Source organism: Mesoplodon densirostris, chromosome 14 (genome assembly GCF_025265405.1).
Source record: "Mesoplodon densirostris isolate mMesDen1 chromosome 14, mMesDen1 primary haplotype, whole genome shotgun sequence".
Lineage (NCBI taxonomy): Eukaryota > Metazoa > Chordata > Mammalia > Artiodactyla > Ziphiidae > Mesoplodon > Mesoplodon densirostris.
In genome coordinates, this window is record NC_082674.1 from 29871866 (window position 1) to 29894515 (window position 22650).

Genomic DNA, 22650 nt, shown 5'->3' on the forward strand with positions numbered 1-22650 from the left:
GTTATCCTACGTTTAAAGATTTGTTGAACTCTTATTATACATCTGCCATTAAGCTAATCTTATGGTGCTTATAGTCTTAGAGAGAGAAGACATAGGAAAAATGGGAAGTAACAAGCAGCACATAATCAAATGATAAAATAACAGTACAGATGTAGTGGTCAGCAAAGAGAAAGGCTATCATAGTAACTCTGAAGATAATTCATGGAAGAGACAGAACTTGAATTGGGCCTCTAAAGCAGCTAAGTTTGGTGCAGGTGACCAAGACGAGGGACGAAATTCTAATGTAAGAGATTAGCAAGAGCAAAGACATGGAGGCTGAAAAAAGCACGGAAGGAAAGCAAGATGACTAGTCTGACTAGAGCAGTGAGAAACTACAATGAAAGGGCAGAATAAAGGCAAATTATGAAGGTACCAGTTTAGCAGACAAAGGTGATTATATTTTATTCTCTGATCCCTGGGTAGCTCCTAAGGGTCTCTGAGCAAACATAAAATACGAAAGTGGGGTGGAAGAGATGGGAGAAAAAGATTCCAAGAAGGATAATCAGTGAGGAGGCAAGCACATGACAAAGGGAGATGGAAGCCCAGATTTGAGCAGCAGCTATGGAACTCAGAGAAATGAATGGACATGGGCCTGGTAACCCAGGAAAAAAAAAAAAACAACAGAAAAACAAAAAACAAAAGATCTAGCCCCAATATAAAGTTGCAAATAATATTTATATAAACACTTAATATTCCTAAGAAGAAAATCTTGATAGTAGTATAAGGTATAGGAGAAAGGGAAAAAAAAGTAACTGATTCATGAAAACCATTCAATTTTTATTAAGTATTACCAAAATGCTAACTATAGCAATAGCACATTCTCTTGACATTTTGAATATAGCAATGTGAATTTTTATTTCTAAAACCCCAAAGAAAAGCTCTGATTTCTAAAGAATTACTATAAGGGCTTTTTTTCCCTCTCTCTAAAATAAATTATAAAATGATACTATACCTGGAAAAAACTATTATTCCCGTATCAGGATTAAACATCAAGTTTTAATTAGGGTCTTTCGACTCCATGTTAGCAGAATACTGTATCATTTATTATCACAGTAAAACTGTTTTTGTTTCATCACCCAGTTCAACATCAATCACAGAAGGTGCTCCAATAAAGACTAAAGTCCATGTGACAGCACTTATAATCTTAGGATCTTTGTCATACCTTTCCCTTGGCATGAGGAATGCCCAAAGGACACTGATGAACTCCACCTAACAAAGCAGCCATTGCAAAACTGTATCCACTAACAGCTTCTGGTGAAGTTTTCAGGTTGTTGAGTCGTTCTGCACACCTGTCTAGAAATGGTGCCAGCTGGAAAGGCAGTGCCACAGCCACACAGCGCAGACACCACGCAGCAGCAAGTCGAGCTGCCATGCTTGGGTGAAGAAGCACTGAAGTCACCGTCTCCAAAAGGCCTAAAAAATACTCAAAAAATTACTCTTAATGAAGTCACACAATTTCATGAGTTAAAAGAACTATGTGTAACACAATAATTAAAATCGTAATTGTTATGGTTTTACACAGATACATTTAGAACTGTGCCAAAAAACACATATATCAACCCATAAACAGGAAAGTACTTTAAGGAACATTTTCTACAAAGAACATAGTACCATTACATCCAATAAAATATAAATGTTGGCGTAAAGTACTCAATAAAGTTTAGAAACAAAAACTACCATGACTGTTTTTGATTTGTCTCCCCAAACTTTATTTCAATATTTAATTCAAGATTCACTATTACAGTGAATCCTAAATAAAACCCAACGTTGAACAAATGATCTAAACTGCTAATTACCATGATAAGCAACCAATCAGAAGTTAAATATCAATCACACCTATGACTTCTAAAAATATTGAAAAAAATATTCCAGCATCTGAGTGAATATCATACCTATAGATGCTTCCTGAATAAGAGGGGATGCAGTGGCATTTAGGCTCTGCACCAGGCTCCCAAGCTCCTGCAAGGCGCAAACCATCACATGCTGGCTTGCTGCAATGTCTGCTGCTCCAGATTTGTTTTCACCACTAGTGTCATTCACTACCGCTTCTGGAAACACAAAATTATGCATGAATGTGGGTGAATTAATTTGTGATATAATTTTTTGATCTACACAATTTATGCTTTTAAATTATACCAGCTGATACCTGACTGTTAAGAACTCTGTTTGTATGCTGAACATCTCTAACAGTTAGGGAAATACAAATCAAAACCACAATGATAAAAAGTCAATATAAAGAATTTAGCACAATGCTACCCCCGATATACATTCAGTAAACATTAGCAGCTATTATTCTTACTTTATTATTATCACTGCTATTTTAAGAGCTGTAGTGTGCTGGCAGCATCACTGTCAAATTACTGACCAGAAAGCAGCTCTATAAGGAAAGTGACTTTAGAATTTCTTACTGGGATGTTCCTCAAAATTTCCATTAACTTGCTGGTCCCTGGCCCCACCTTTTAGCTTCCAATAGAATTGAAACATATTTAATCATGAAACAAATAAAAATTCCTTGTCAAATTACTAATTGAGAATATATTCTGGTCCATAAATTCCAGATACATAGCGCTATGTTTAATTCTGCTTTTACCATTTCAAAAATCGAATGGCTTAATGGCTTAAAAATCTGTGACCTTAAGATTAATAACCCTTAAATGACAGTAAAACTTTCTTATTTACATTCATTATGAATTACCAGGCTATAAATTGTAGAATAATAGGATATAATAGATTAATACACTCTGGATTAAAATTAAATGGCTCTTTTCTTCTTAGACATTTCTGGACTTGGAAATGCACAAACTCTCTCTTTTAGGTACTAAGCTCTAAGCTCCCTGAACAGGTGCTATCTACGTGTGGCTCGCTGTTTTACTCCCAATGTTTGGCACAGTGTCTTTGACACTCAAACATTTCTTCAAGGAATAAATGTACAAATATTTATAAAGTTGTGAACCTAGGACAGGTTATTATTTTAACATACCTAAAGAATGATACCTCATTAATTTAAACACCCTTTAATTCACAATTCCTAACTTTCAGTTAGTCCCATGCATTTAAAATATGGTTTGCCTAGTAAGCTATTACAAACAACAAAAACTATAAACTATTTGTGGATTTATTTTTATTAATTTTATAAGATGTTCAATATATTCTCTAAATATAAAGTGCTGGATATTTTCTATGCATTAAATTCTTATTTCTAAAGACCGCTGTTAAGCAATATAATTTTCTTGATTAAAGTTAATGTATATTCCCAAGAGTGATAAAAGTAAATTATCTTACAGTATTTATATTTTACTTTGCATTAGTTCCTTACTTGTATTATTATAAGCTCCAGGAAGGCAGGAACTTTATCTTACTCACTGTTCAAAACCTGAATTACTGCTTTGCAATCTCAAATACTCAATCACTACTTGTTAAACAGAAAAATTTATGAAATTGACACTTCCTAGAAAAGGATTTCTTTTAATTATGAATTACTGAGGTTTCACAGTATATCCTATAGTGGGCTAAAAACCACCTGTAACTGTTTCTCTCTAAATTTTCACATTAAGCCTATTAACGGAGGGGAAAACAACATGTATTTATAAAACAATAGGTTCCAAGAAGAAAAACCACAATAGATTATTCCTCAAAGATTCCTCAATGTGCTGCAGCATACCAGGAGAGTTATAAAATCGGTAGATACTAGATATAAAACAGAAAGCCTAACCTTACAAACACACTATCCAAATACTGAAAAACTCCACTTCACTGTAATTATATGTTGTTTGAATATCAAATAAGAGTACACAATAAAAATGACTATTAAAACACAGTCCAGAAAGATATATGAACTAATCAGATTTATTAGTATTCATTAAGAGTAACAGTAAAGAACTAAATGACTAAAGTAATCAACAATACAGATCATGACATTAATTCTTACCTACTGGGACTTCCCTGGTGGTGCAGTGGTTAAGAATCCGCCTGCCAATGCAGGGGACACGGGTTCTAGCCCTGGTCCGGGAAGATCCCACATGCTGCAAAGCAACTAAGCCCGTGTGCCACAACTACTGAGCCTGCTCTCTAGAGCCCGCAAGCCACAACTACTGAGCCTGTGGGCCACAACTACTGAATCCGTGTGCCACAACTACTGAAGCCCGCACACCTAGAGCCCGTGCCCCAAAAGAGAAGCACCACGATGAGAAGCCTGTGCACTGCAACAAAGAGTAGCCCCTGCTCGCCACAACTAGAGAAAAGCCTGTGCACAGCAATGAAGACCCAATACAGCCAAAAGTAAATAAATAAGTAAATTTATTAAAAAAAAAATTCTTACCTACTGCTTTCATTTGCTTTCCAATCGCTTGGCATATTTCTTTGGCAGCTGCAATCTGGGCTTTTTCACCTAGCAAACTGCCCACAGTAGCTCTTAGGATAAAGGAGACACACCGTCTGGAGTACACAGCCTCTACATGTGTTTGCGTTGCCCGAGGATGGGAAACCAGATCAAGTACATGAGACAAGAATGTGGCAAAGCTACGCTCTAACCACTGACCACCCAATGTTGTTACAAAAACAACATATGCCTGTAAATAGATCAAGATGCTTTAGATAAATTTATATAAATGAAATGAAGTTACAGATAAAGCAACTACGTAAATAACTGATGACAGCATGAAAAATAAATTATCTTTGAGATTAAAATTGAGAAAATTTAAAACTTGAGACCTTTTTAGTACTTCTAGCATGGGAATTACTGGTTGAAGTATCTTTGACTAAAAACAGCTCTCAGGATAATAACTTCAAGAAGAACACAAAGAGAGTATGGTGCAGGAGGGAAGGAAAGGTGAATTCACCCTGGTGATGAAGGTGATTACGTTATAGTAATAAAACCCTAATATGCTAAATAAACGCTGACCTAGAGCTACAAAACATTTGCTTACGACTGTAAGATACAAATGGTTTACTTCCATTTTATGCTTGTTTCTGGAGTAAGGTATAATTGGATGATTTTGACTAAGATCACAAAAAAGCATTTCATCCTATTAGGTGTTAATTATTATTAGGTTATTAACCATAACATCTTATTTGGTATTAATTATTATTTTGAAACTATAATTTCAAGTCAGGTTTAACTGCATAATTGCACTGGTGATTAATCAATGATGATAAATCCAAACTACTAACCAATATTTTTACCTACAAGAGTTGTTGGAAAACATTAAAATCTAAATGCCTCAAGCTACTTGAATACAATTTCAATTAAAACTCAATTACTTTACTTCTGATTTTCCGCGAAGTAAAATTTGGAAAAATTTTGTTAAAGATAGACAGATAGATATAGCAGACATAGGCTTCTTTACACATCAAATACCTACCTTTCCATATAAGATGCAATTTAGATTTGAATGTAATTCATTCATTTAGTAAAAGAAATGTTTTGAAAGACATTTTAAAAATTATTTTAGACAGTATTAAAAATCTCTGTACGTGCTGTTACTTAGTAAGAGTCTTCCATGAAATTTCACACGTGATACCAAGAGAATTCTTTTATACATATATATTACAAACCTGTGTAACTCCAACTCTCACTTCACGATTAACAGACCCTCCAACTTTTAACATTTCTCCACCACTCTTTAAGAAACCTGACCCTCCACGTAGAAATCCTGTGGCCATGAGTTCTAAGACTTCATCAAATGTTGCTCGCTTCACATTCTGGCGCATTACTTTCAGGAAGAAAAATATATTTATAAGCAAATATATTTTGCTATTAGTTAAATAATATTTTCTAATAATCTAGCTTTAAAATTCAAGTAATTGTTTTTAAGGATACTTAAACTATTACAAAGGAGATAGGGTCATTTATTTTCTTATGATCTTAAAATTTACAATATATTTGTAAAATTCAATTCAATTTTGAAGCAAAAAAATGCTAAAAAAAGGAGCTAGAAATTAAAACAATTCAATATATCTATGTCAAAATAGTCTAGCAATTATGTTAGCCTTGGTATGTGTAACACAACAAAAACAACACACATTCACAGCAGATACTGCTAACTGACTGCAGCCCTCACTCCCAGTTGAGATGGACACCATACTTCTTTTTTTTTTTTTTTGGCCACAGCACGTGGCTCGTGGGATCTTAGTTCCCCGACCAGGGATCTAACCTGAGCCCACGGCGGTGAAAGCGCCGAGTCCTAACCACTGGACCGCCAGGGAATTCCCAATTCCCAAGACCACGCTTTCTATACAACAATTACCAATGGATTGAAACGTCACTGGACTGCAACCGACTTGCCATCCTTAGTAAAGAGCTTCCTATTTTATAAAGTCCTTTCATACATAGTAGCAAACATAATCCTCACAAAAATTCTGTAGGAGAGGCATAAAGCTCACAATTAACTATGCAGGCTTTGGAATTTGAATGCCTGGGTTTTAATTTCACTTAATAGAACACTTACTACACCACAAATGACACAACCTCTCTAAGCCTAAATTTTCTTGTTTATAAAATGAGAATAACAACAGTACTTAGGATTCCTAGGGCTTTTGAGAGGATTAAATAAAACAACTCTGTTATATGCTTAATTCAGTGCCTTATACATAGTTAGCACTTAATAATTGTTACCTATCATCATCATCATTATCTAATTCAGACACTGAAGTAATCATGATTAAAGATGAAGAGATCAAAGCTCAAAGGGTTTCACAGCAAATAAACATAAGAGCTAGGACTTGAATCTGTAAGATCTGATTCTCTTTCTACAATACAGAAATGGAATAGGGGTAGGGACAACAGCAGAGCTGGATTCACTCAGCATCTACTCAGAACTGTCCCTGAAGCATCTCTATGGAACTGTGAGGCACAGTAGAAGTCACTGGGAAAATCAATGCTGTCTCTGATTCTGCTTATAATAATGGTCAAGAAAAGAAGAAAAATAATACTATGCTATGAATGGGGATCTACTCATCAGGGACTGAAAGTAGGAAGGCATGTAAAGTGCCAGATTCCAGTCCCTTGAACATGATACAAAACCATTTCATAAATCTTATTTGCTTATATGTCCAACATACTTGATGCATGTAATGCTGCACAGTATCATCATAAAAAATGTCTTGACTGGGACTTCCCTGGTGGTCCAGTGGTTAAGACTCTGTGCTTCCACGGCAGGGGGCGTGGGTCCGATCCCTGGTTGGGGAAGTTCCGCATGCCCCACGGTATGGCAAACAAAAAAAAAAAAAAAAGAAAAAAAGTCCTGACTATATCAAGGAAAATGCCATTTGGGTACTTCTATTTTATGAAAAAGTAGACAAAGATACTAATTTAAAGCCTTTAAAGTGACTTGCCTAGAAGTAATAAGTCATTTAGAAGGAAGCATTCCATATACCTTCAAATACCTGTTACAGTCTAGATCGGGGGCTGGCAAACAATGATACCTGTTGCTTGTTTTGGCATCAATGCTGTAGCCATGACTGTTCCTAAGAGTTTAGACACTGCCACCCGTACCCCATAGTTTGAATTTTCCAAAGCCTTAAAGCAGAGAGTGGCTATATTTTCCAGTTCAGCAGTCCACATGAACACAGCTTCATTCTGTAGTTCTAGGAGACACTGGAATTAAAAAAAAAAAAAAAAGTAAATTAGAACTTCCACTTCCAGAGATGGATAAACAAGAACCAGATTTACTCTCTCTCCTGAAGTAACTAAAAAATTGGACAAAATACATGAAACAAGTTTCAAAGACACTGGACATCAGGCACTGAAGGATGCTAATCCTTAAGAGATGGAAAATGCAAGTTGAACCCTACATTTGTCCCAGCTTACTGCCTTGAGAGAGTTTCCAGCAGTTAGGAGGAAACTGTAACCCTAAACTCCTGTATTAGAAAGAAGAAAGGTCTCTGGAGAGTTCCCTGGTGGCCTAGTGGTTAGGATTCTGGGCATTCACTGCCGTGGCCTGGGTTCAATCCCTGGTCGGGGGAACTGAGATCTCGCAAGCCGTATGGCGTGGCCAGAAAAAAAAAAAAAAAGAAGAAATGTCTCAAATCAACAACCTCAGCTTCTACCTTAAGAAACTAGATGACATAGAGCAAATTCAACACAAAGTAAGCAGGAAAAAAAGGAAGTAATATAGATAAGAGAGGAAATCAGTGAACCAGCAAACTGAAAAACAGAAATGAAGCCAAAAGCTGCTTCTTTGAGACAACCAATACATTTTGATAGAAATTTAGCCAGACAGATGAAGACAAAGAGAGAGAAGACACAAACTACCAAAATTAGGAATGAGAGAAGTCACATCACTACAGATTCAATACATATTAAAAGGACAATATATTTGACAACTTACATGAAACAGACAAGTCACTCAAGAAGAAACAGATAACCTAAATAGCCCAATACCTATTTTAAAAATTGAATGTGTAGTTTAAAATCTTCCCCCAAAGAAAACTGGAGACCCAGAGAGATGTACTGTTGAATTCAACCAAATGTTTAAGTAAGAAATACCAATCCTATAGAAACTCTTCTAGAAAATTGAGAAGGGTACACTTCCCAAATCATCCTATAAGGCCAACATTACCCTGATATTGAAATCTGATAGACACTACAAGAGAAGAAAACTACATGCCAATATCCCTCATGAACACAATGCAAAAATTATACACAAAATTTTAGCAACTCTAATCCAACAATATATAAAATGGATACTATATCACGACCACGTAGGGTTTATCCTAGGAATGAAAGATTGGTCAAAATTCTAAAACTAATCAATGTAATTCATTACATTAGTAAGCTGAAAAAGAAAAGTCATACAATTCATCTCAATAGAGGCTGAAAAAACATTTAACAGAATATACGTAAAACTTGGGAAAACTGAACAAGATCAGTGGATTGTGTCAATGTCAATATTGTATTATACTGCTTGTAATACTGTACTATGCTTTTACAAGATATTACCATTGGGGGGAACTGGGTAAAAGTTTATAAAGATCTCTGTATATTATTTCTCACAAATACAGGAAAACCTACAATTATCCTAAAATAAAAAGCTTAATTTGGGGCTTCCCTGGTGGCGCAGTGGTTGAGAGTCCGCCTGCCGATGCAGGGGACACAGGTTCGTGCCCCGGTCCAGGAGGATCCCACATGCCGCGGAGCTGCTGGGCCCGTGAGCCATGGCCGCTGAGCCTACACGTCCGGAGCCTGTGCTCCGCAATGGGAGAGGCCGCAACGGTGAGAGGCCCGCGTACCGCAAAAAAAAAAAAAAAAAAAATGCTTAATTAGACAGGAATTCCCTGGCTGTCCAGTGGTTAGGACTCAGCGCTTTCATTGCCAGGGGCCTGGGTTCAATCCCTGGTTGGGGAACTAAGATCCCACAAACCGCAGAAAGCAGCCAAAAAAAACCCCCCAAAAAACCTAAAACACTTAATTAGAAAATAGCAACAACAGAAACGACACAAGAAATCAAATTTGACAAAATCCATTCTTGATAAAAACTTCTTGGAAGGCTAGAAATATAAGGGCACTTCCTCAACTTGATAAAGATCATCAAGGAAAACTGACAGTTAACATCATACTTAATGGTGAAGGACTGGATGTTTTCCCCTTAAGGATCAGGAACAAGACAAGGATGTCACCTCTCATGTTTTCTATTCAACATTGCATTGAGGGATCTAACCAGCCAGTGCAGCAAGAAAGAAAAATAAATAAAAAGCATCGAGATTGGAAAAGAAGTAAAACTGTCTATATTCACAGACAACATGATTGTCCACATGATAGGATCTATTAAAAAAGCAAGAGCTTCCCTGGTGGTGCAGTGGTTGAGAGTCCGCCTGCCGATGCAGGGGACACAGGTTCGTGTCCCAGTCCGGGAAGATCCCACATGCCGCGGAGCGGCTGGGCCCGTGAGCCATGGCCACTGAGCCTGCGCCTCCAGAGCCTGTGCCCCGCGACGGGAGAGGCCACAACAGTGAGAGGCCCGTGTACCGCAAAAAAAAAAAAATCTGATAGAACTAGTAAGGCAGTTTAAGAAGGTTGGTGGACACAAGACCAGTGTACAAAAATCAGTTGTATTTCTGTATGTTAGTAATGAACAATTAGAAATTGAAAAAAAAGCTTTTAATCAATACTATTTAAAATAGCATAGAAAATGAAATACTTATGGATAAATCTGACAAAAGAGGTGCAAGATCTGTGCATTTGAAAACCACAAAATGTTGCTAAGAGTAATCAAAGAAGACCTAAATGAATGAGAGGTAGAGATATCGCATTCATGAGTTGGACTTAATAATGTTAAGCTGGCAACTATCCCCAAACTGATCTATAGATTCAATGCAACCTGAATAAAAATCTCAGCATGTTATTTTTGTAGAAATGGACAAGTTAAAATTTATATGGAAATGCAAAGGACCTAGAATAGCCAAAACTATTTTGAAAAAAAAAGAGTTGGAGGGCTAACACTACCTGATTTTAAGACATTATAAAGGTACAGTAATCAAGAAAGTGTTATTGACATCAAGATAGACAAATAGATCAATGAAACAGAATAGAGATTTCAAAACTAGATCCACATTTATAAGGACAACTGATTTTCAACAAAGGTGCAAAGGCAATTTAGTGAAGAAAAGAGTCTTTTCAACATGGTGCTAGAACAAGTGAATATCCATGTGCAAAAAACAAAACAAAAAATCTTTGATTCATACCTCACACTATATACAAAAATTAACTCAAAATGGAACATACATCCAAGTGTAAAACTATAAAACTAGGAAACATAGGAGAAAGTTTGGGCTAGGAAAAGCTTTCTTAGATACAATACAAAAAGCACAATTAATATAAGAAAAACGGATAAATTGGACTTTGACAAAATTCAAAACTTCTCTTCTTAGAAAGGCACTATTTAGGGAATGAAAAGACAGACCACAGAGTAGGAGAAAATATGTGCAAATCACGTATCTGATATAGAAATAAAGAACCTACAAAGTAGACTCAAAACTCTATATGTGCCACATCTTCTTTATCCATTCATCTGGGGTTTTTTGTTTTTTGTTTTTTTTTAAATTTATTTTTTATATATATATTTTTGGCTGTGTTGGGTCTTTGTTGCTGTGCGTGGGCTCTCTCCAGCTGCGGCGAGCGGGGCCACTCTTCGTTGCTGTGTGTGGGCTTCTCATTATGGTGGTTTCTCTCATTGCGGAGCACGGGCTCTAGGTGCACAGGCTTCAGTAGTTGTGGCTCACGGGCTTAACTGCTCCACGGCATGTGGGATCCTCCCAGACCAGGGCTCGAACCCATGTCCCCCGCACTGGCAGGCGGATTCTTAACCACTGCACCACCAGGGAAGCCCCCATTCATCTGCTGATGGACACTTAGGTTGCTTCCATGTCCTGGCTATTGTAAATAGAGGTGCAATGAACATTTTGGTATATGACTCTTTTTGAATTATCGTTTTCTCAGGGTATATGCCCAGTAATGGGATTGCTGGGTCATATGGTAGTTTTATTTTTAGTTTTTTAAGGAACCTCCATACTGTTCTCCATAGTGGCTGTATCAATTTACATTCCCACCAACAGTGCAAGAGGGTTCCCTTTTCTCCACACCCTCTCCAGCATTTATTGTTTGTAGATTTTTTGATGATGGCCATTCTGACTGTGGCACATATATACAATGGAATATTACTCAGCCATAAAAAGAAACGAAATTGAGTTATTTGTAGTGAGGTGGATGGACCTAGAGTCTGTCATACAGAGTGAAGTAAGTCAGAAGGAGAAAAATAATACTATATGCTAACACATATATATGGAATCTAAATAATAAAAAAAAAGGTCATGAAGAACCTAGGGGCAAGACGGGAATAAAGACGCAGACCTACTAGAGAATGGACTTGAGGATATGGGGAGGGGGAAGGGTAAGCTGGGACAAAGTGAGAGAGTGGCATGGACATATATACACTACCAAACATAAAATAGATAGCTAGTGGGAAGCAGCCGCATAGCACAGGGAGATCAGCTCGGTGCTTTGTGACCACCTAGAGGGGTGGGATAGGGAGGGTGGGAGGGAGGGAGACGCAAGAGGAAAGAGATATGGCTACGTATGTATATGTATAACTGATTCACTTTGTTATAAAGCAGAAACTAACATACCATTGTAAAGCAATTACACTCTAATAAAGATGTAAAAAAAAACCTCTATAATAAGAAAACAAGTAACTCAATAAAACAATGCACAAAAATTTTGAATGGACTCTTCATCAAAGAAGATATGGATGGTAAATAAGCACCTAAAAATATGATCATTAGTCTGGAAATGCGAATTAAAGCCACAATGAGATACCTATACATATCTATAAGAATGGCTAAAATTAAAAAGACTGGCAATACCAAATGTTGGTGAGCCATGGAGAATGAGGAAATCTCATAGTACTTTGGAAAACAGCGGCAATTTCTCCAAAAATTAAATGTAAATCTAAAATATGATCCAGCCATTCCACTCCTAGGTATTTACCCAAGTGAAAGGAAAGCATGTGTCGATAACAAAAACTAGTACACAGATGTTCACAGCTGCTTTTTTTGTAATATCCAAAACTGGAAGCAACACAAATGTCCATAATAGGCGACGGAATCCACCAATTGTGGCATAGCCATACAACGAAATACTACTCAGCAATAAAAAGGAATGAACTATTGATACATGTAACAACACTGAGAAATCTCAAAATAATTATGCCATTGTGAAAGAGGCCAGGCAAAAAGAAAAAAAAAAGCACATACCACCTGATTCCATTTTATATATAATTCTAGAAAATGAAATGAAACTAATCCATGGGAACCAAAATCATGCCATCTTATTTTGAAACTTTCAAAGAAAAAAAAATCACTGACTGTTTCAGAGCAAGCAGGATAAGGAGCAACATTATAAACAGCCGAGTACTAACCTTGGCAACTGCACATCGAACAGCCATTGACCTGTCAGTTAAGAGAGACCTCGCATTCTTATAAATATCACGATGACAGGAAGCTGCTGCACCACCCAGTCCATTTAGAACTTTCTGTAGACTCATTAAGATTTCACTTCGCCCTTGAGACTAGATAAGAACATAAAGCAAATTCTACGTTTAAATAAGAACATACCAAAAGACAAAAGTTCTCTGGGCCTAATGGTCTTACCTCTAAACGTAAATAGTAAGTAATGAAAAATAAAGTATTTTAGAACGTACCTGAAAGGTAAAAATAATTATTAACTTCAACAAAATAATTATTTGAGAAATTAGGTTACAATAAGTAAACATATTCTTATGTTTCCATGATCTATTGAAGTGCAAATAATGAGAACATGACAAATTCAAAAGCTTCAATATAATACCTCAAGGATCCAAGCTTTCAGAATGTGAAAAGTAAAGAGTACTTAAGAATATAAACCATCTAAAAGAGGAAGAAAACATCCAACACATTTTAAAAACTTCTCACAGATATATTCTAAACTATCAACTTCTTGAGACTAGTTTGAACTCTAGTTTTTATACTCTTATTGTGCTTGATTCATATTTCTGATAGTATACTTATTCAAACATAGATTTCTTTCACTAGACTGTAAACTCTTTGAGGTCGGGGAGTAGATCTTATTCATCTTTATATGCCTAATGCCTGAGAATATGTCCTCAATTCTTGCTTAATAAATTAATAGACAAAGAGTTCCCAGAAGAGGTGTTGTCCAAGAAATCTTTAGCTTTCCTAGACAAAGAATTAGACTATGAGACCAGTGCTTGGTCTATTCTTAGTTAACCCCAAATGAACAAGGAATTTTCAGAAGTAACACCAAACTGACGTGACAAAACAGAACTATTTTTACTTCATATTAGTTGCTGTGGATTGAATACTGTCCTGCCAAAAGATGAGTTCAAGTCTTATGCCCTGTTACCTGTGAACATGACTTTATTTGAAAATAAGGTCTTTGCAGATGAAATCAAGTAAAGATGAGGTCATACTATATTAGGGTGGACCCTAATCCTTATAATAGAAGAATTTGGTATCCTTATAATAGACCGGTATCCTTATAATAGAAGAATTTGGACACAAAACACAGATGCATAGGGAGTACACCATATGACAATGGAGACAGAAATTGGAGAGATACATCTGCAAACCAAGGAATACCACCAAAGCCAAGGATGGTCAGCAACAACCAGAAGCTAAGAAGCCTTGGAAGGACTATTCCCAAGAGCTATCAGAGGAAGCACGGCCCTGCTGATACCTTGATTTCAGACTTCTAGCTTCCAGAATTGTGAGACAATAAATTTCTGTTATTTTAAGCCACCCAGTCTGTGGTAATTTATTATGGCAGCCATAGGAAACTAATACATTAGCTATGGCACAAAAAATAATATGGCAGTACAAAAATATCCCTAGGGCTAAATAATACATAAACCCATTCTTTGTCAAGGTAAAGCATTCTTTCCCTTCTCCCTGAAATATGAGGTAATGTACATTAAAACAAGGGGCAAGTAATATTTTTTGCAAATAATAATTTTAAATTACCCTCTTGCTAAGCAATATAAGTACTACACTGACAGAAAAAAGGCAACATATATTTTTAACTAACATCTAACTCCCACCACAAGCAAAACATGTAAATAATATTTGTTGTAAAACTTACCTCCGCACTTTTCAGGGATTTCAAAAGATTATTTACTGTTTCTGGAAATGCACTGCCTAACATTCTCCCCATTTTTTCATAAAATGCTCCAACACAAGCCACTGCAGCCCTGTAAGAAGTGACATTTTCACCAGTCACTGTTCAGATTAATAATTTTATAATATTTTACTTATTTTCAGAAATCAATTTGTATTTGTGCAGGACACTTTTGGCCACAAATCCTTAATTTTCAACTTTCAAGAACACCTTGTTGATTCTTGGCTATCCTCAAAAAGTCTACAAATAATAAATGCTGGAGATGGTGTGGAGAAAAGGGAACCGTCCTACACTGTTGGTGGGAATGTAAACTGGTATAGCCACTATGGAAAACAGTATGGAGGTTCCTTAAAAAACTAAAAATATAGCTACCATATGATCCAGCAATCCCACTCCTGGGCATATATCCTGAAAAGATGAAAACTATAACTCGAAAAGACAGAGGCACCCAATGTTCGTAGCAGCACTATTTATAATGGCCAAGACATGGAAACAACCTAAGTGCCCAGCAACAGATGACTGGTTTAAGAAGATGTGGTGTAAATATACAATGGAATACTACTCATCCATAAAAAAGAATGCAATATTGCCATTTGCAATAACATGGATGAACCTGTCAGAGAATATCATACTAAGTGAAGTAAGTCAGACAAAGATAAATATTATATGATATTACTTTTATATGGAATCTAAAAAATAATACAAACGAACCCAATAGACAAAACAGAAACAGACTCACAGACACAGAAAACAAACTTATGGTTACCAAAGGGAGAAAAGGGGGGAGGGATAAATTAGAAGTATGGGATTAGCAGATACAAACTGCTATACATAAAATAGATAAGCAACAAGGATTTACTGTACAGCACAGGGAACTATATTCAATACCTTGTAATAACCTATAATGGAAGATAATCTGAAAACTATATATACATATAAAACTGACTCACTTTGCTGTATACCTGAAACTAACACAATATCATTAATCAACTATATTTCAATTAAAAATTTTTTTTTTTTTTTGCGGTACGCGGGCCTCTCACTGTTGTGGCCTCTCCCGTTGCGGAGCACAGGCTCCGGACGCGCAGGCTCAGCCGCCATGGCTCACGGGCCCAGCCGCTCCGCGGCATGTGGGATCTTCCTGGACCGGGGCACGAACCCTTGTCCCCTGCATCGGCAGGCGGACTCTCAACCACTGCGCCACCAGGGAAGCCCAATTAAAAAAATTTTTAAAAGAATACCTTGTTTATTCTGTATAATTGTAATAGATACTATGGATAATCAAATTGCATTTTTGTTAGGAAAATAAGAGAATAAACATGTATTTACATAACAAATCATACCCATCCTTTGGAAAGAAACCCAACCTTTCCTTTTGAGGACTTTCCAAATTATGTCCATCCACAATGATCCCTCTCTTCTCTCATTATACGTAAAATGTCAACCACTCATTCTGACAAAATTATATCGTTTCCTGTGTTGCAACTTGACCATTTTATATGTCTATATCTTATCCTGCCCTGCCAATGGAAATGTAAAGTCCAGAAACAGAGAAGGTTATACATTTTTGTATTGCTCACAGTGTCTGCCTCTTAATATATAAATAATAATAAGCAATTACTTGTAAAATTTAATCTAAATGGGTTTAACAGAACACCTGACTACATAGAAGAAGAAATGTATGTAACAGCAGCCCATCTCTTCCCATGGTAGGGAAATCACCCTACCATCACTCATGTAAACAGTAAATAAGTGAATAGCTCTGAGCTTAGCTTAGAGGCAGGAGCTGGGGATAAAGGTGTATCCTCTGGAGTCTGGCAGATCTGTACCTAAATCCTAGAACCTGTCACACAATAGCTATGTGTCCTGAGCAAGTTACTCTGAGGCTGAGAGAGATTAAATATAGTTTATTATCGTACAAGCAATTAACAGTAGAATCAGGGAATCGACCTGCACTTCTCTGACTCCAAATCCCATGCTTTTTTCAATACTCTATAGGCTGATAACAAAGCTAAAAATGACTGAGGTCACATGCCAGAACATATTAGTGGATTCCTAAATAGAACCCATGAATCCACTGGAAATATGTATGAATAATACATAATATGTAATAAAGTCTACTTAGCCAGAACTATAAAATTACGTGTGGATTTGCCAAGTGGAAGAGAACTAAATCACAAAACTATTAACATAGCTTCAGACTCCAAAATAAACTGGAAAACACTAATACACTCTAATCTCTTCTAAAACTTTTGAGAGCTACATCTATCCCAAACAATACAAAACTTAATCACAACATATCTGTGAAGTTGAAAACAGACCTAAAAATCAATGTCTGGGTTCAGAATAATTTCTTCATTTCCCCTAAGCTATTATACTGGCCCTGGCTCCTTGAATGTTGGTGTTCTAAAGTTGTATCCTTGCTATCTTCTCTTCTCACACAGTATTATAATACTCTTCCTAGGTAACTTTATCCATACTAAAGGGTTCAGCCTACTCTAAAATCTTCATTCTCTACTCACCAAAATGACCTTCTCAGCTCAGGTCTCTGAAATCCAGACCAGGATTTCCAACTGCTTACTACACACTGTCACTTGGATATTCCCACTTGGACTCCAGATTCAGCATGCCCAGAATTGGACTCATCATTTTCCCCTCAACTTACTCCCCCCACTATTTTGTATCTTTCTGTAAGCACTGTAAATAAGCTATAAATAAGCCACTTGTTTCCAATTATCAGTTTCCTTTGTCTAGAAAATAGGTTAGCAAACCACATCCTGCAGACCAAATGTGGCCCATCATCCAGCCTGCCACCTGTTGTCGTAAAGTTTTATTGGTACACAGATGTACTCATTTATTTACATACCATCTATGGCAGAGTTGAGTAGTTGCAACAGAGATGATACCCCACAAAGCCAAAACTATTTACTATCTGGCCCTTTCCATAAAATTTGCCAGTCCATGACCTGTCACATCCATCTTCCCCTTTTCCCATCTTAACCCCTTACTTGACTCATTTCCATATTTCCTTCCCGGATGGTTGATCTTCTTTGGCTGATGCTTCTTGGAGAAGGCTTTGTTGACACTGCTCTCCCATCACACCACAGCTAAGTTTACTCAGGTGTTACTTTCCCACCCACAACACTCCTCACTGTACTATAATAACTCCTGATTTTCTTATTTGACTTTTTCACAGGATGCATCCCTACACCATTATCCTCAAGACTTGCTCTGAAAATGTCTGCCCTTGACCCAGACCACAGGTATGGGCTTGAAATTGGGTCAAGCCCTTAATTTAGGAGTCAGCAAACTTGCAGGCAAAATGGTCTCTGTCTCAGGTACTCAGTTCTGCCATTTACGCGTGAAAGCAGCCACCGCCTAAATGAAGGAGCATGTCTGTATTCTAATAAACTTTATTTACAAAATAGGTGGCAAGCTGGATTTGGCCTTTGGGCTATAGTTTGCCCATTCCTGCCTCAATCTCATCACCTAGAAAATCTTTACTTTTCTTTCCATCCCAGCCAAGAATATTATCTCCTCCCAAAATTACCAAAAACCCCTGTGCAAATTGCTGACATCATACCAATTCTCTGTAGTTTGCTAAAAGTCCCAGGGGCAATGGAGCATATGTTGAAATAGAACCCCTTTCCCAGACCTACTCAGAGCTTTTACTGTCAGCAGCATGTCTCAGGTTCCATCTACACAGGGGTCTTTATGATCAGCAGGCCCTTATTAAGATAAATTACTCTGAAAAAACAAGTTTCAAGGGTCAATCTCAAAGTAAGTACTTACAATTTTGTTGGTAAGTAGGCTGCAGTGTCATCTTTATTTCTGATAATGTCATTACATTTATCAAGTGTTTGAAAAACAGTGAAAGTATCTCCAATGCTATAAAGGGCTGCAAGATTTTTAGCTAACAATTTTCGCGTAGGTGGTCCAGGTGAACTACTTATTAATCCAGTTAATTGTTCAACAAGTTTTTTCTGTTTTTCCTTTACATCAGTCTGTTATAAAAAAAATAAAGAACATCATCAGTTTTTTTCTTATATATAATTTTGTTACCTTTTAGTGAAAATTTAAAAATACTTAACAGTTAAGGCACTCTAATAATTAAAATCTATATTACATTAGGCATAAAACCATAAATAAGAATTTTCAAGATAAGGAAGAGTTCAGTAAAAAAATGAACCATTCTTTCCTAGATTAAATATTCTCCTCATTCTCCTCCAATTCCACAAAGTTAGCTGCCAATAAAAGTGACTACTCTATATCCAAAAAGTTTCCATGCTGACTTACTAAAAAATAAAACCAACAGTCAGTCAAAGGATGTAAAATATTGGGTGTATGGACAATTGACATCTTAGAACTCAGCTAGGGTCCCCTGTAAAAGCAAAGTCAGTAGTTCATAAAGTTATAGGTCAGTAAAGGAAACCAAAAGAAACTCTGAAGAGCTCTAGGCAACAGAAGAAATATTCAGATCTACGTAATCAATGCTGAGAATTCATCCATCCATTAATGAAATACTTACTGTGCACTTATGTGCCATGCACTATTCTAGGTACTGGGGTGCAAATGCAAGAGTGATTACAATAGACAGTCTCTGCCCTCATGAAGTTTACATTCTAGTGGGGAGAAACAGAGTTTACCAAATACACAAATGAATACTGTGAGTTCTTCCTGTTTTATACAGATTAGTAAGAAAAAGGCATCTCTGAGAAGAAGTGAAGATGTGAGTTATGCAGATATCTGGGAGAAGAACATTCCAGGCAGGGAACAAGTACAAAGGCCTTGAGGTGGGAGCATACTCAGCATGCTTGAGGACAGCAAGAAGCCAGTGTGGCCGGAGCAAAATAAGACAGAGGAAGTAGCAGGAGATGAAGTCAGAATGACAGAAGGGGGCAGGTCATGCAATGCCTCATACACCATTGTAAGAACTTTGTATTTTATTCCCAGTGAGTCTGAGGCAGAGGAGGGACACGATTAAATGCTTTAACAGGGTCTTTCTGACTATTGAGCTGAGGATACTCTACAAGGTACATGGCTGGAAGCACGGTGAGCACTTAAGAAGTTGTGGCAATAATCCGACAAGAAATGAGGGTGGTAACAATGGAAATAATGCGAAGTAACTGAATTCTGGATATATTTAGGGGAGAGAACCAATATGATTTGCTGATAAATATGATGTGGAGTTTGAGAAAAAGAAGGAAGTGAAGAATGGCTCTAAGATTTATGACCTGAGCAACCAGAAGGATTATACGGTCATTTCCTGAGATAGAAAGCACTGGGGAAAGGACAGGTTTGAGACAGTGAAATCAAGAACTTAGTTTTAAATATGTTAACTTTGAGATGCTACTTAGATATTCAAGAGAAAGAGGTGGAGTAGCTAGTTGGATAACTGGGAATCATTACTACATAGATGGCAGTAAAAATCATGAGATTAGATGATATCACTGAAGGAGTAAGATGTGTTTTTTTTTAAAATAAAAATAAAAAAAGAGTGCCCAGGACTGAGAAAGAGCCAGCAAAAGAGAATGAGGAGTAACTAGTGAAGCAGGAGTAGAATTAAAAGCAAATAGTGTCTTGGGAACCACAAATAGGAAAAACTTCACACCAACTGTGCAGCAACAGTAATGATAACAATTTATGTTTTAATTTGGGTGAAGGGCGTACAGGTGTTCATATTATTATGCTTCATAATTTGGATATACTTTTTATATACTCTTTTGTATATTTCAATTTCACAACAAAAAAAGATATTTTGTGCCTAAGATAGAGGATTAGATATGTGCTTTAAGATAGAGGATCAGATATGTCAAAAGCTGCTGACGGCTCCATTAAAACAGAATACTGACTGTTGGTTTGGGCAATACAAGATCTGTTTCAGTGTAATGGAGGCAACAAATATCCAGCTGGAGTGGGTTTAAGAGAAAACAGAAACTTCTAGTTAAAGACTGGAAATGAATCCATGCATTAACTCTGTCTCTCCAGAAACTAAAAGTATACTAAAGGGCAACCAAAAAAAAAAAAAGCACCAATATAAAAGGGCAAAGAAAACAGAAAAAGAATCAATGCAAAATATAGAAGCCAGGTATCCCCAATATGGAAAGAAGAGCCCCAACTTCCAACAGAGGACCCCTGAAAAGCTCATGTTTGTTCGTTGTTGCTCTTGTTTTGAGGCCCCAAATGCTTACGGAGGAGACAGTAAAGTTTTGCCTAGAAATGGAAGGAATGGTTGAGAATCTACTTAAGAAGCTGTAAGACTCCCGCATCTCTCTCCTCCATCCTGAACTTAGTGAGCTCGGGCACAGCTGTGGGCTGGGAAAACTGCACTGAAAACAGGGGGATTAAGTAAAAGTTTAGACACTGAATGTTGAAGTCCCCAGCCTTCTCCCCCAAATCCTAGAACCTAGGCAGCTAGTCATATACCCTAGGACACTAGAGTAAAAAAGTCTCTTATAGGGAATGACTAGCTCAGAAAAACCTAAAGAGGTTCCTCAAAGAATTGGACTAGTCTATGGCGAAGCACACTTCACCCTGACCAGAAAACTTTTACTACTCACTCTAAAATTTGAGCAGACAGCCAAATTTTCCTCAGATGTTTGAGGAAAGCACCTAATTTTAAAGACAGCATCTAATTTTTTTTTGCGGTACGCGGGCCTCACACTGCTGTGGCCTCTCCCGTTGCGGAGCACAGGCTCCGGACGCGCAGGCTCAGCGGCCATGGCTCACAGGCCCAGCCGCTCCGCGGCACGTGGGATCCTCCCGGACCGGGGCACGAACCCGCGTCCCCTGCATCGGCAGGCGGACTCTCAACCACTGCGCCACCAGGGAAGCCCCCAAGCATCTAATTTTAAAGACAGAAAATAAACACACAAATAATGAAAAGTAACTTGGGTGAAAAGATTGTGAAGGAAGAAGGAAAAAGAAAGAAAAGCCTATTATTAACTCTTCAGACAGACAAGTGAAGGTATTGGAATTGCTACACAGCACTGAGGGACCACTTGATGTTGTAGATAATGAATTTAAAGTGACAGCAGTCGGGGCTTCCCTGGTGGCACAGTGGTGAAGAATCTGCCTGCCAATGCAGGGGACACAGGTTCAAGCCCTGGTCCGGGAAGATCCCACATGCCACGGAGCAACCAAGCCCGTGCACCACAACTACTGAGCCTGTGCTCTAGAGCCCGCGAGCCACAACTACTGAGCCCGAGTGCCACAACTACTGAGCCTGAGCTCTAAAGCTCGCATGTCACAACTACTGAAGCCCGTGCACCTAGAGCCTGTGCTCTGCAACAAGAAAAGAAGTGACAGCAATCATATAATCATGTTTTTCTCCACTCACATTCAGATGTCCAGGTAGAAACATGAAGTCTCTATCCAGGCAATAAGCTGGATTTAAACGAGGTTTGGGCTTTGCCACAGGATAGAAAAGGACAGACAAATTCTAACTACAGTACAGTGTAATATTGTCAAGTTCCACAAATGACCCACAACCTCCAAAACATAATGTGTTTGCTTACAAATCAGGTACACATAATAGTCTTTATATATGTTAACCCAGCTAGAAAAAAAGTAATACCATACCTTGTTGGCAGCAACCACGACTTTATCAAGAAATCGCAACCATTCAAAGATAAAAACTGGTCTCTTCGCTTCAGTGATTTGAGCCAAAGCTTCTTCATTCAGCAATAAACTGTGGGCTAACTCCATTACTGAAGTTTTAATTTCACACCTTAAATAAACAATTTTAAAATACTTGTAAGAACTTGTTAATATTAAAAGTTAAACAACAAATGTAATCACTAAGAAATGAAAAATAAGGCTTTACTTCTCATTTCATTTGGAGGAAACTTACATAACTTCCTTGAGGCAAAACCTGAGAACCTAATTTTAAAGGATAAGGGTGCAAACAAAAACAAAGGAAAGTCATGCTTGGTGAGGAAGAATGA

At 37.4% G+C, this 22650-nt stretch overlaps 1 protein-coding gene across 5 annotated transcripts in view; it reads right to left on the bottom strand.

The window, feature by feature from the left end:
• Positions 1-22650, bottom strand: part of HEATR5B (HEAT repeat containing 5B) — a 90391-nt gene that overhangs the window by 66987 nt on the left and 754 nt on the right. For all 5 annotated transcript variants that reach the window (XM_060117881.1, XM_060117880.1, XM_060117882.1 and 2 more), the window contains exons 2-10: positions 22286-22433; positions 18497-18708; positions 14669-14777; positions 12951-13100; positions 7462-7633; positions 5593-5750; positions 4358-4607; positions 1932-2087; positions 1202-1452 (exon numbers count right to left, since the gene is read on the bottom strand). In XM_060117881.1, coding sequence (XP_059973864.1) covers positions 1202-1452; positions 1932-2087; positions 4358-4607; positions 5593-5750; positions 7462-7633; positions 12951-13100; positions 14669-14777; positions 18497-18708; positions 22286-22411 — 1584 coding nt within the window. In that variant the 5' untranslated portion in view covers positions 22412-22433. The remainder of the gene's footprint in view (positions 1-1201; positions 1453-1931; positions 2088-4357; positions 4608-5592; positions 5751-7461; positions 7634-12950; positions 13101-14668; positions 14778-18496; positions 18709-22285; positions 22434-22650) is intronic.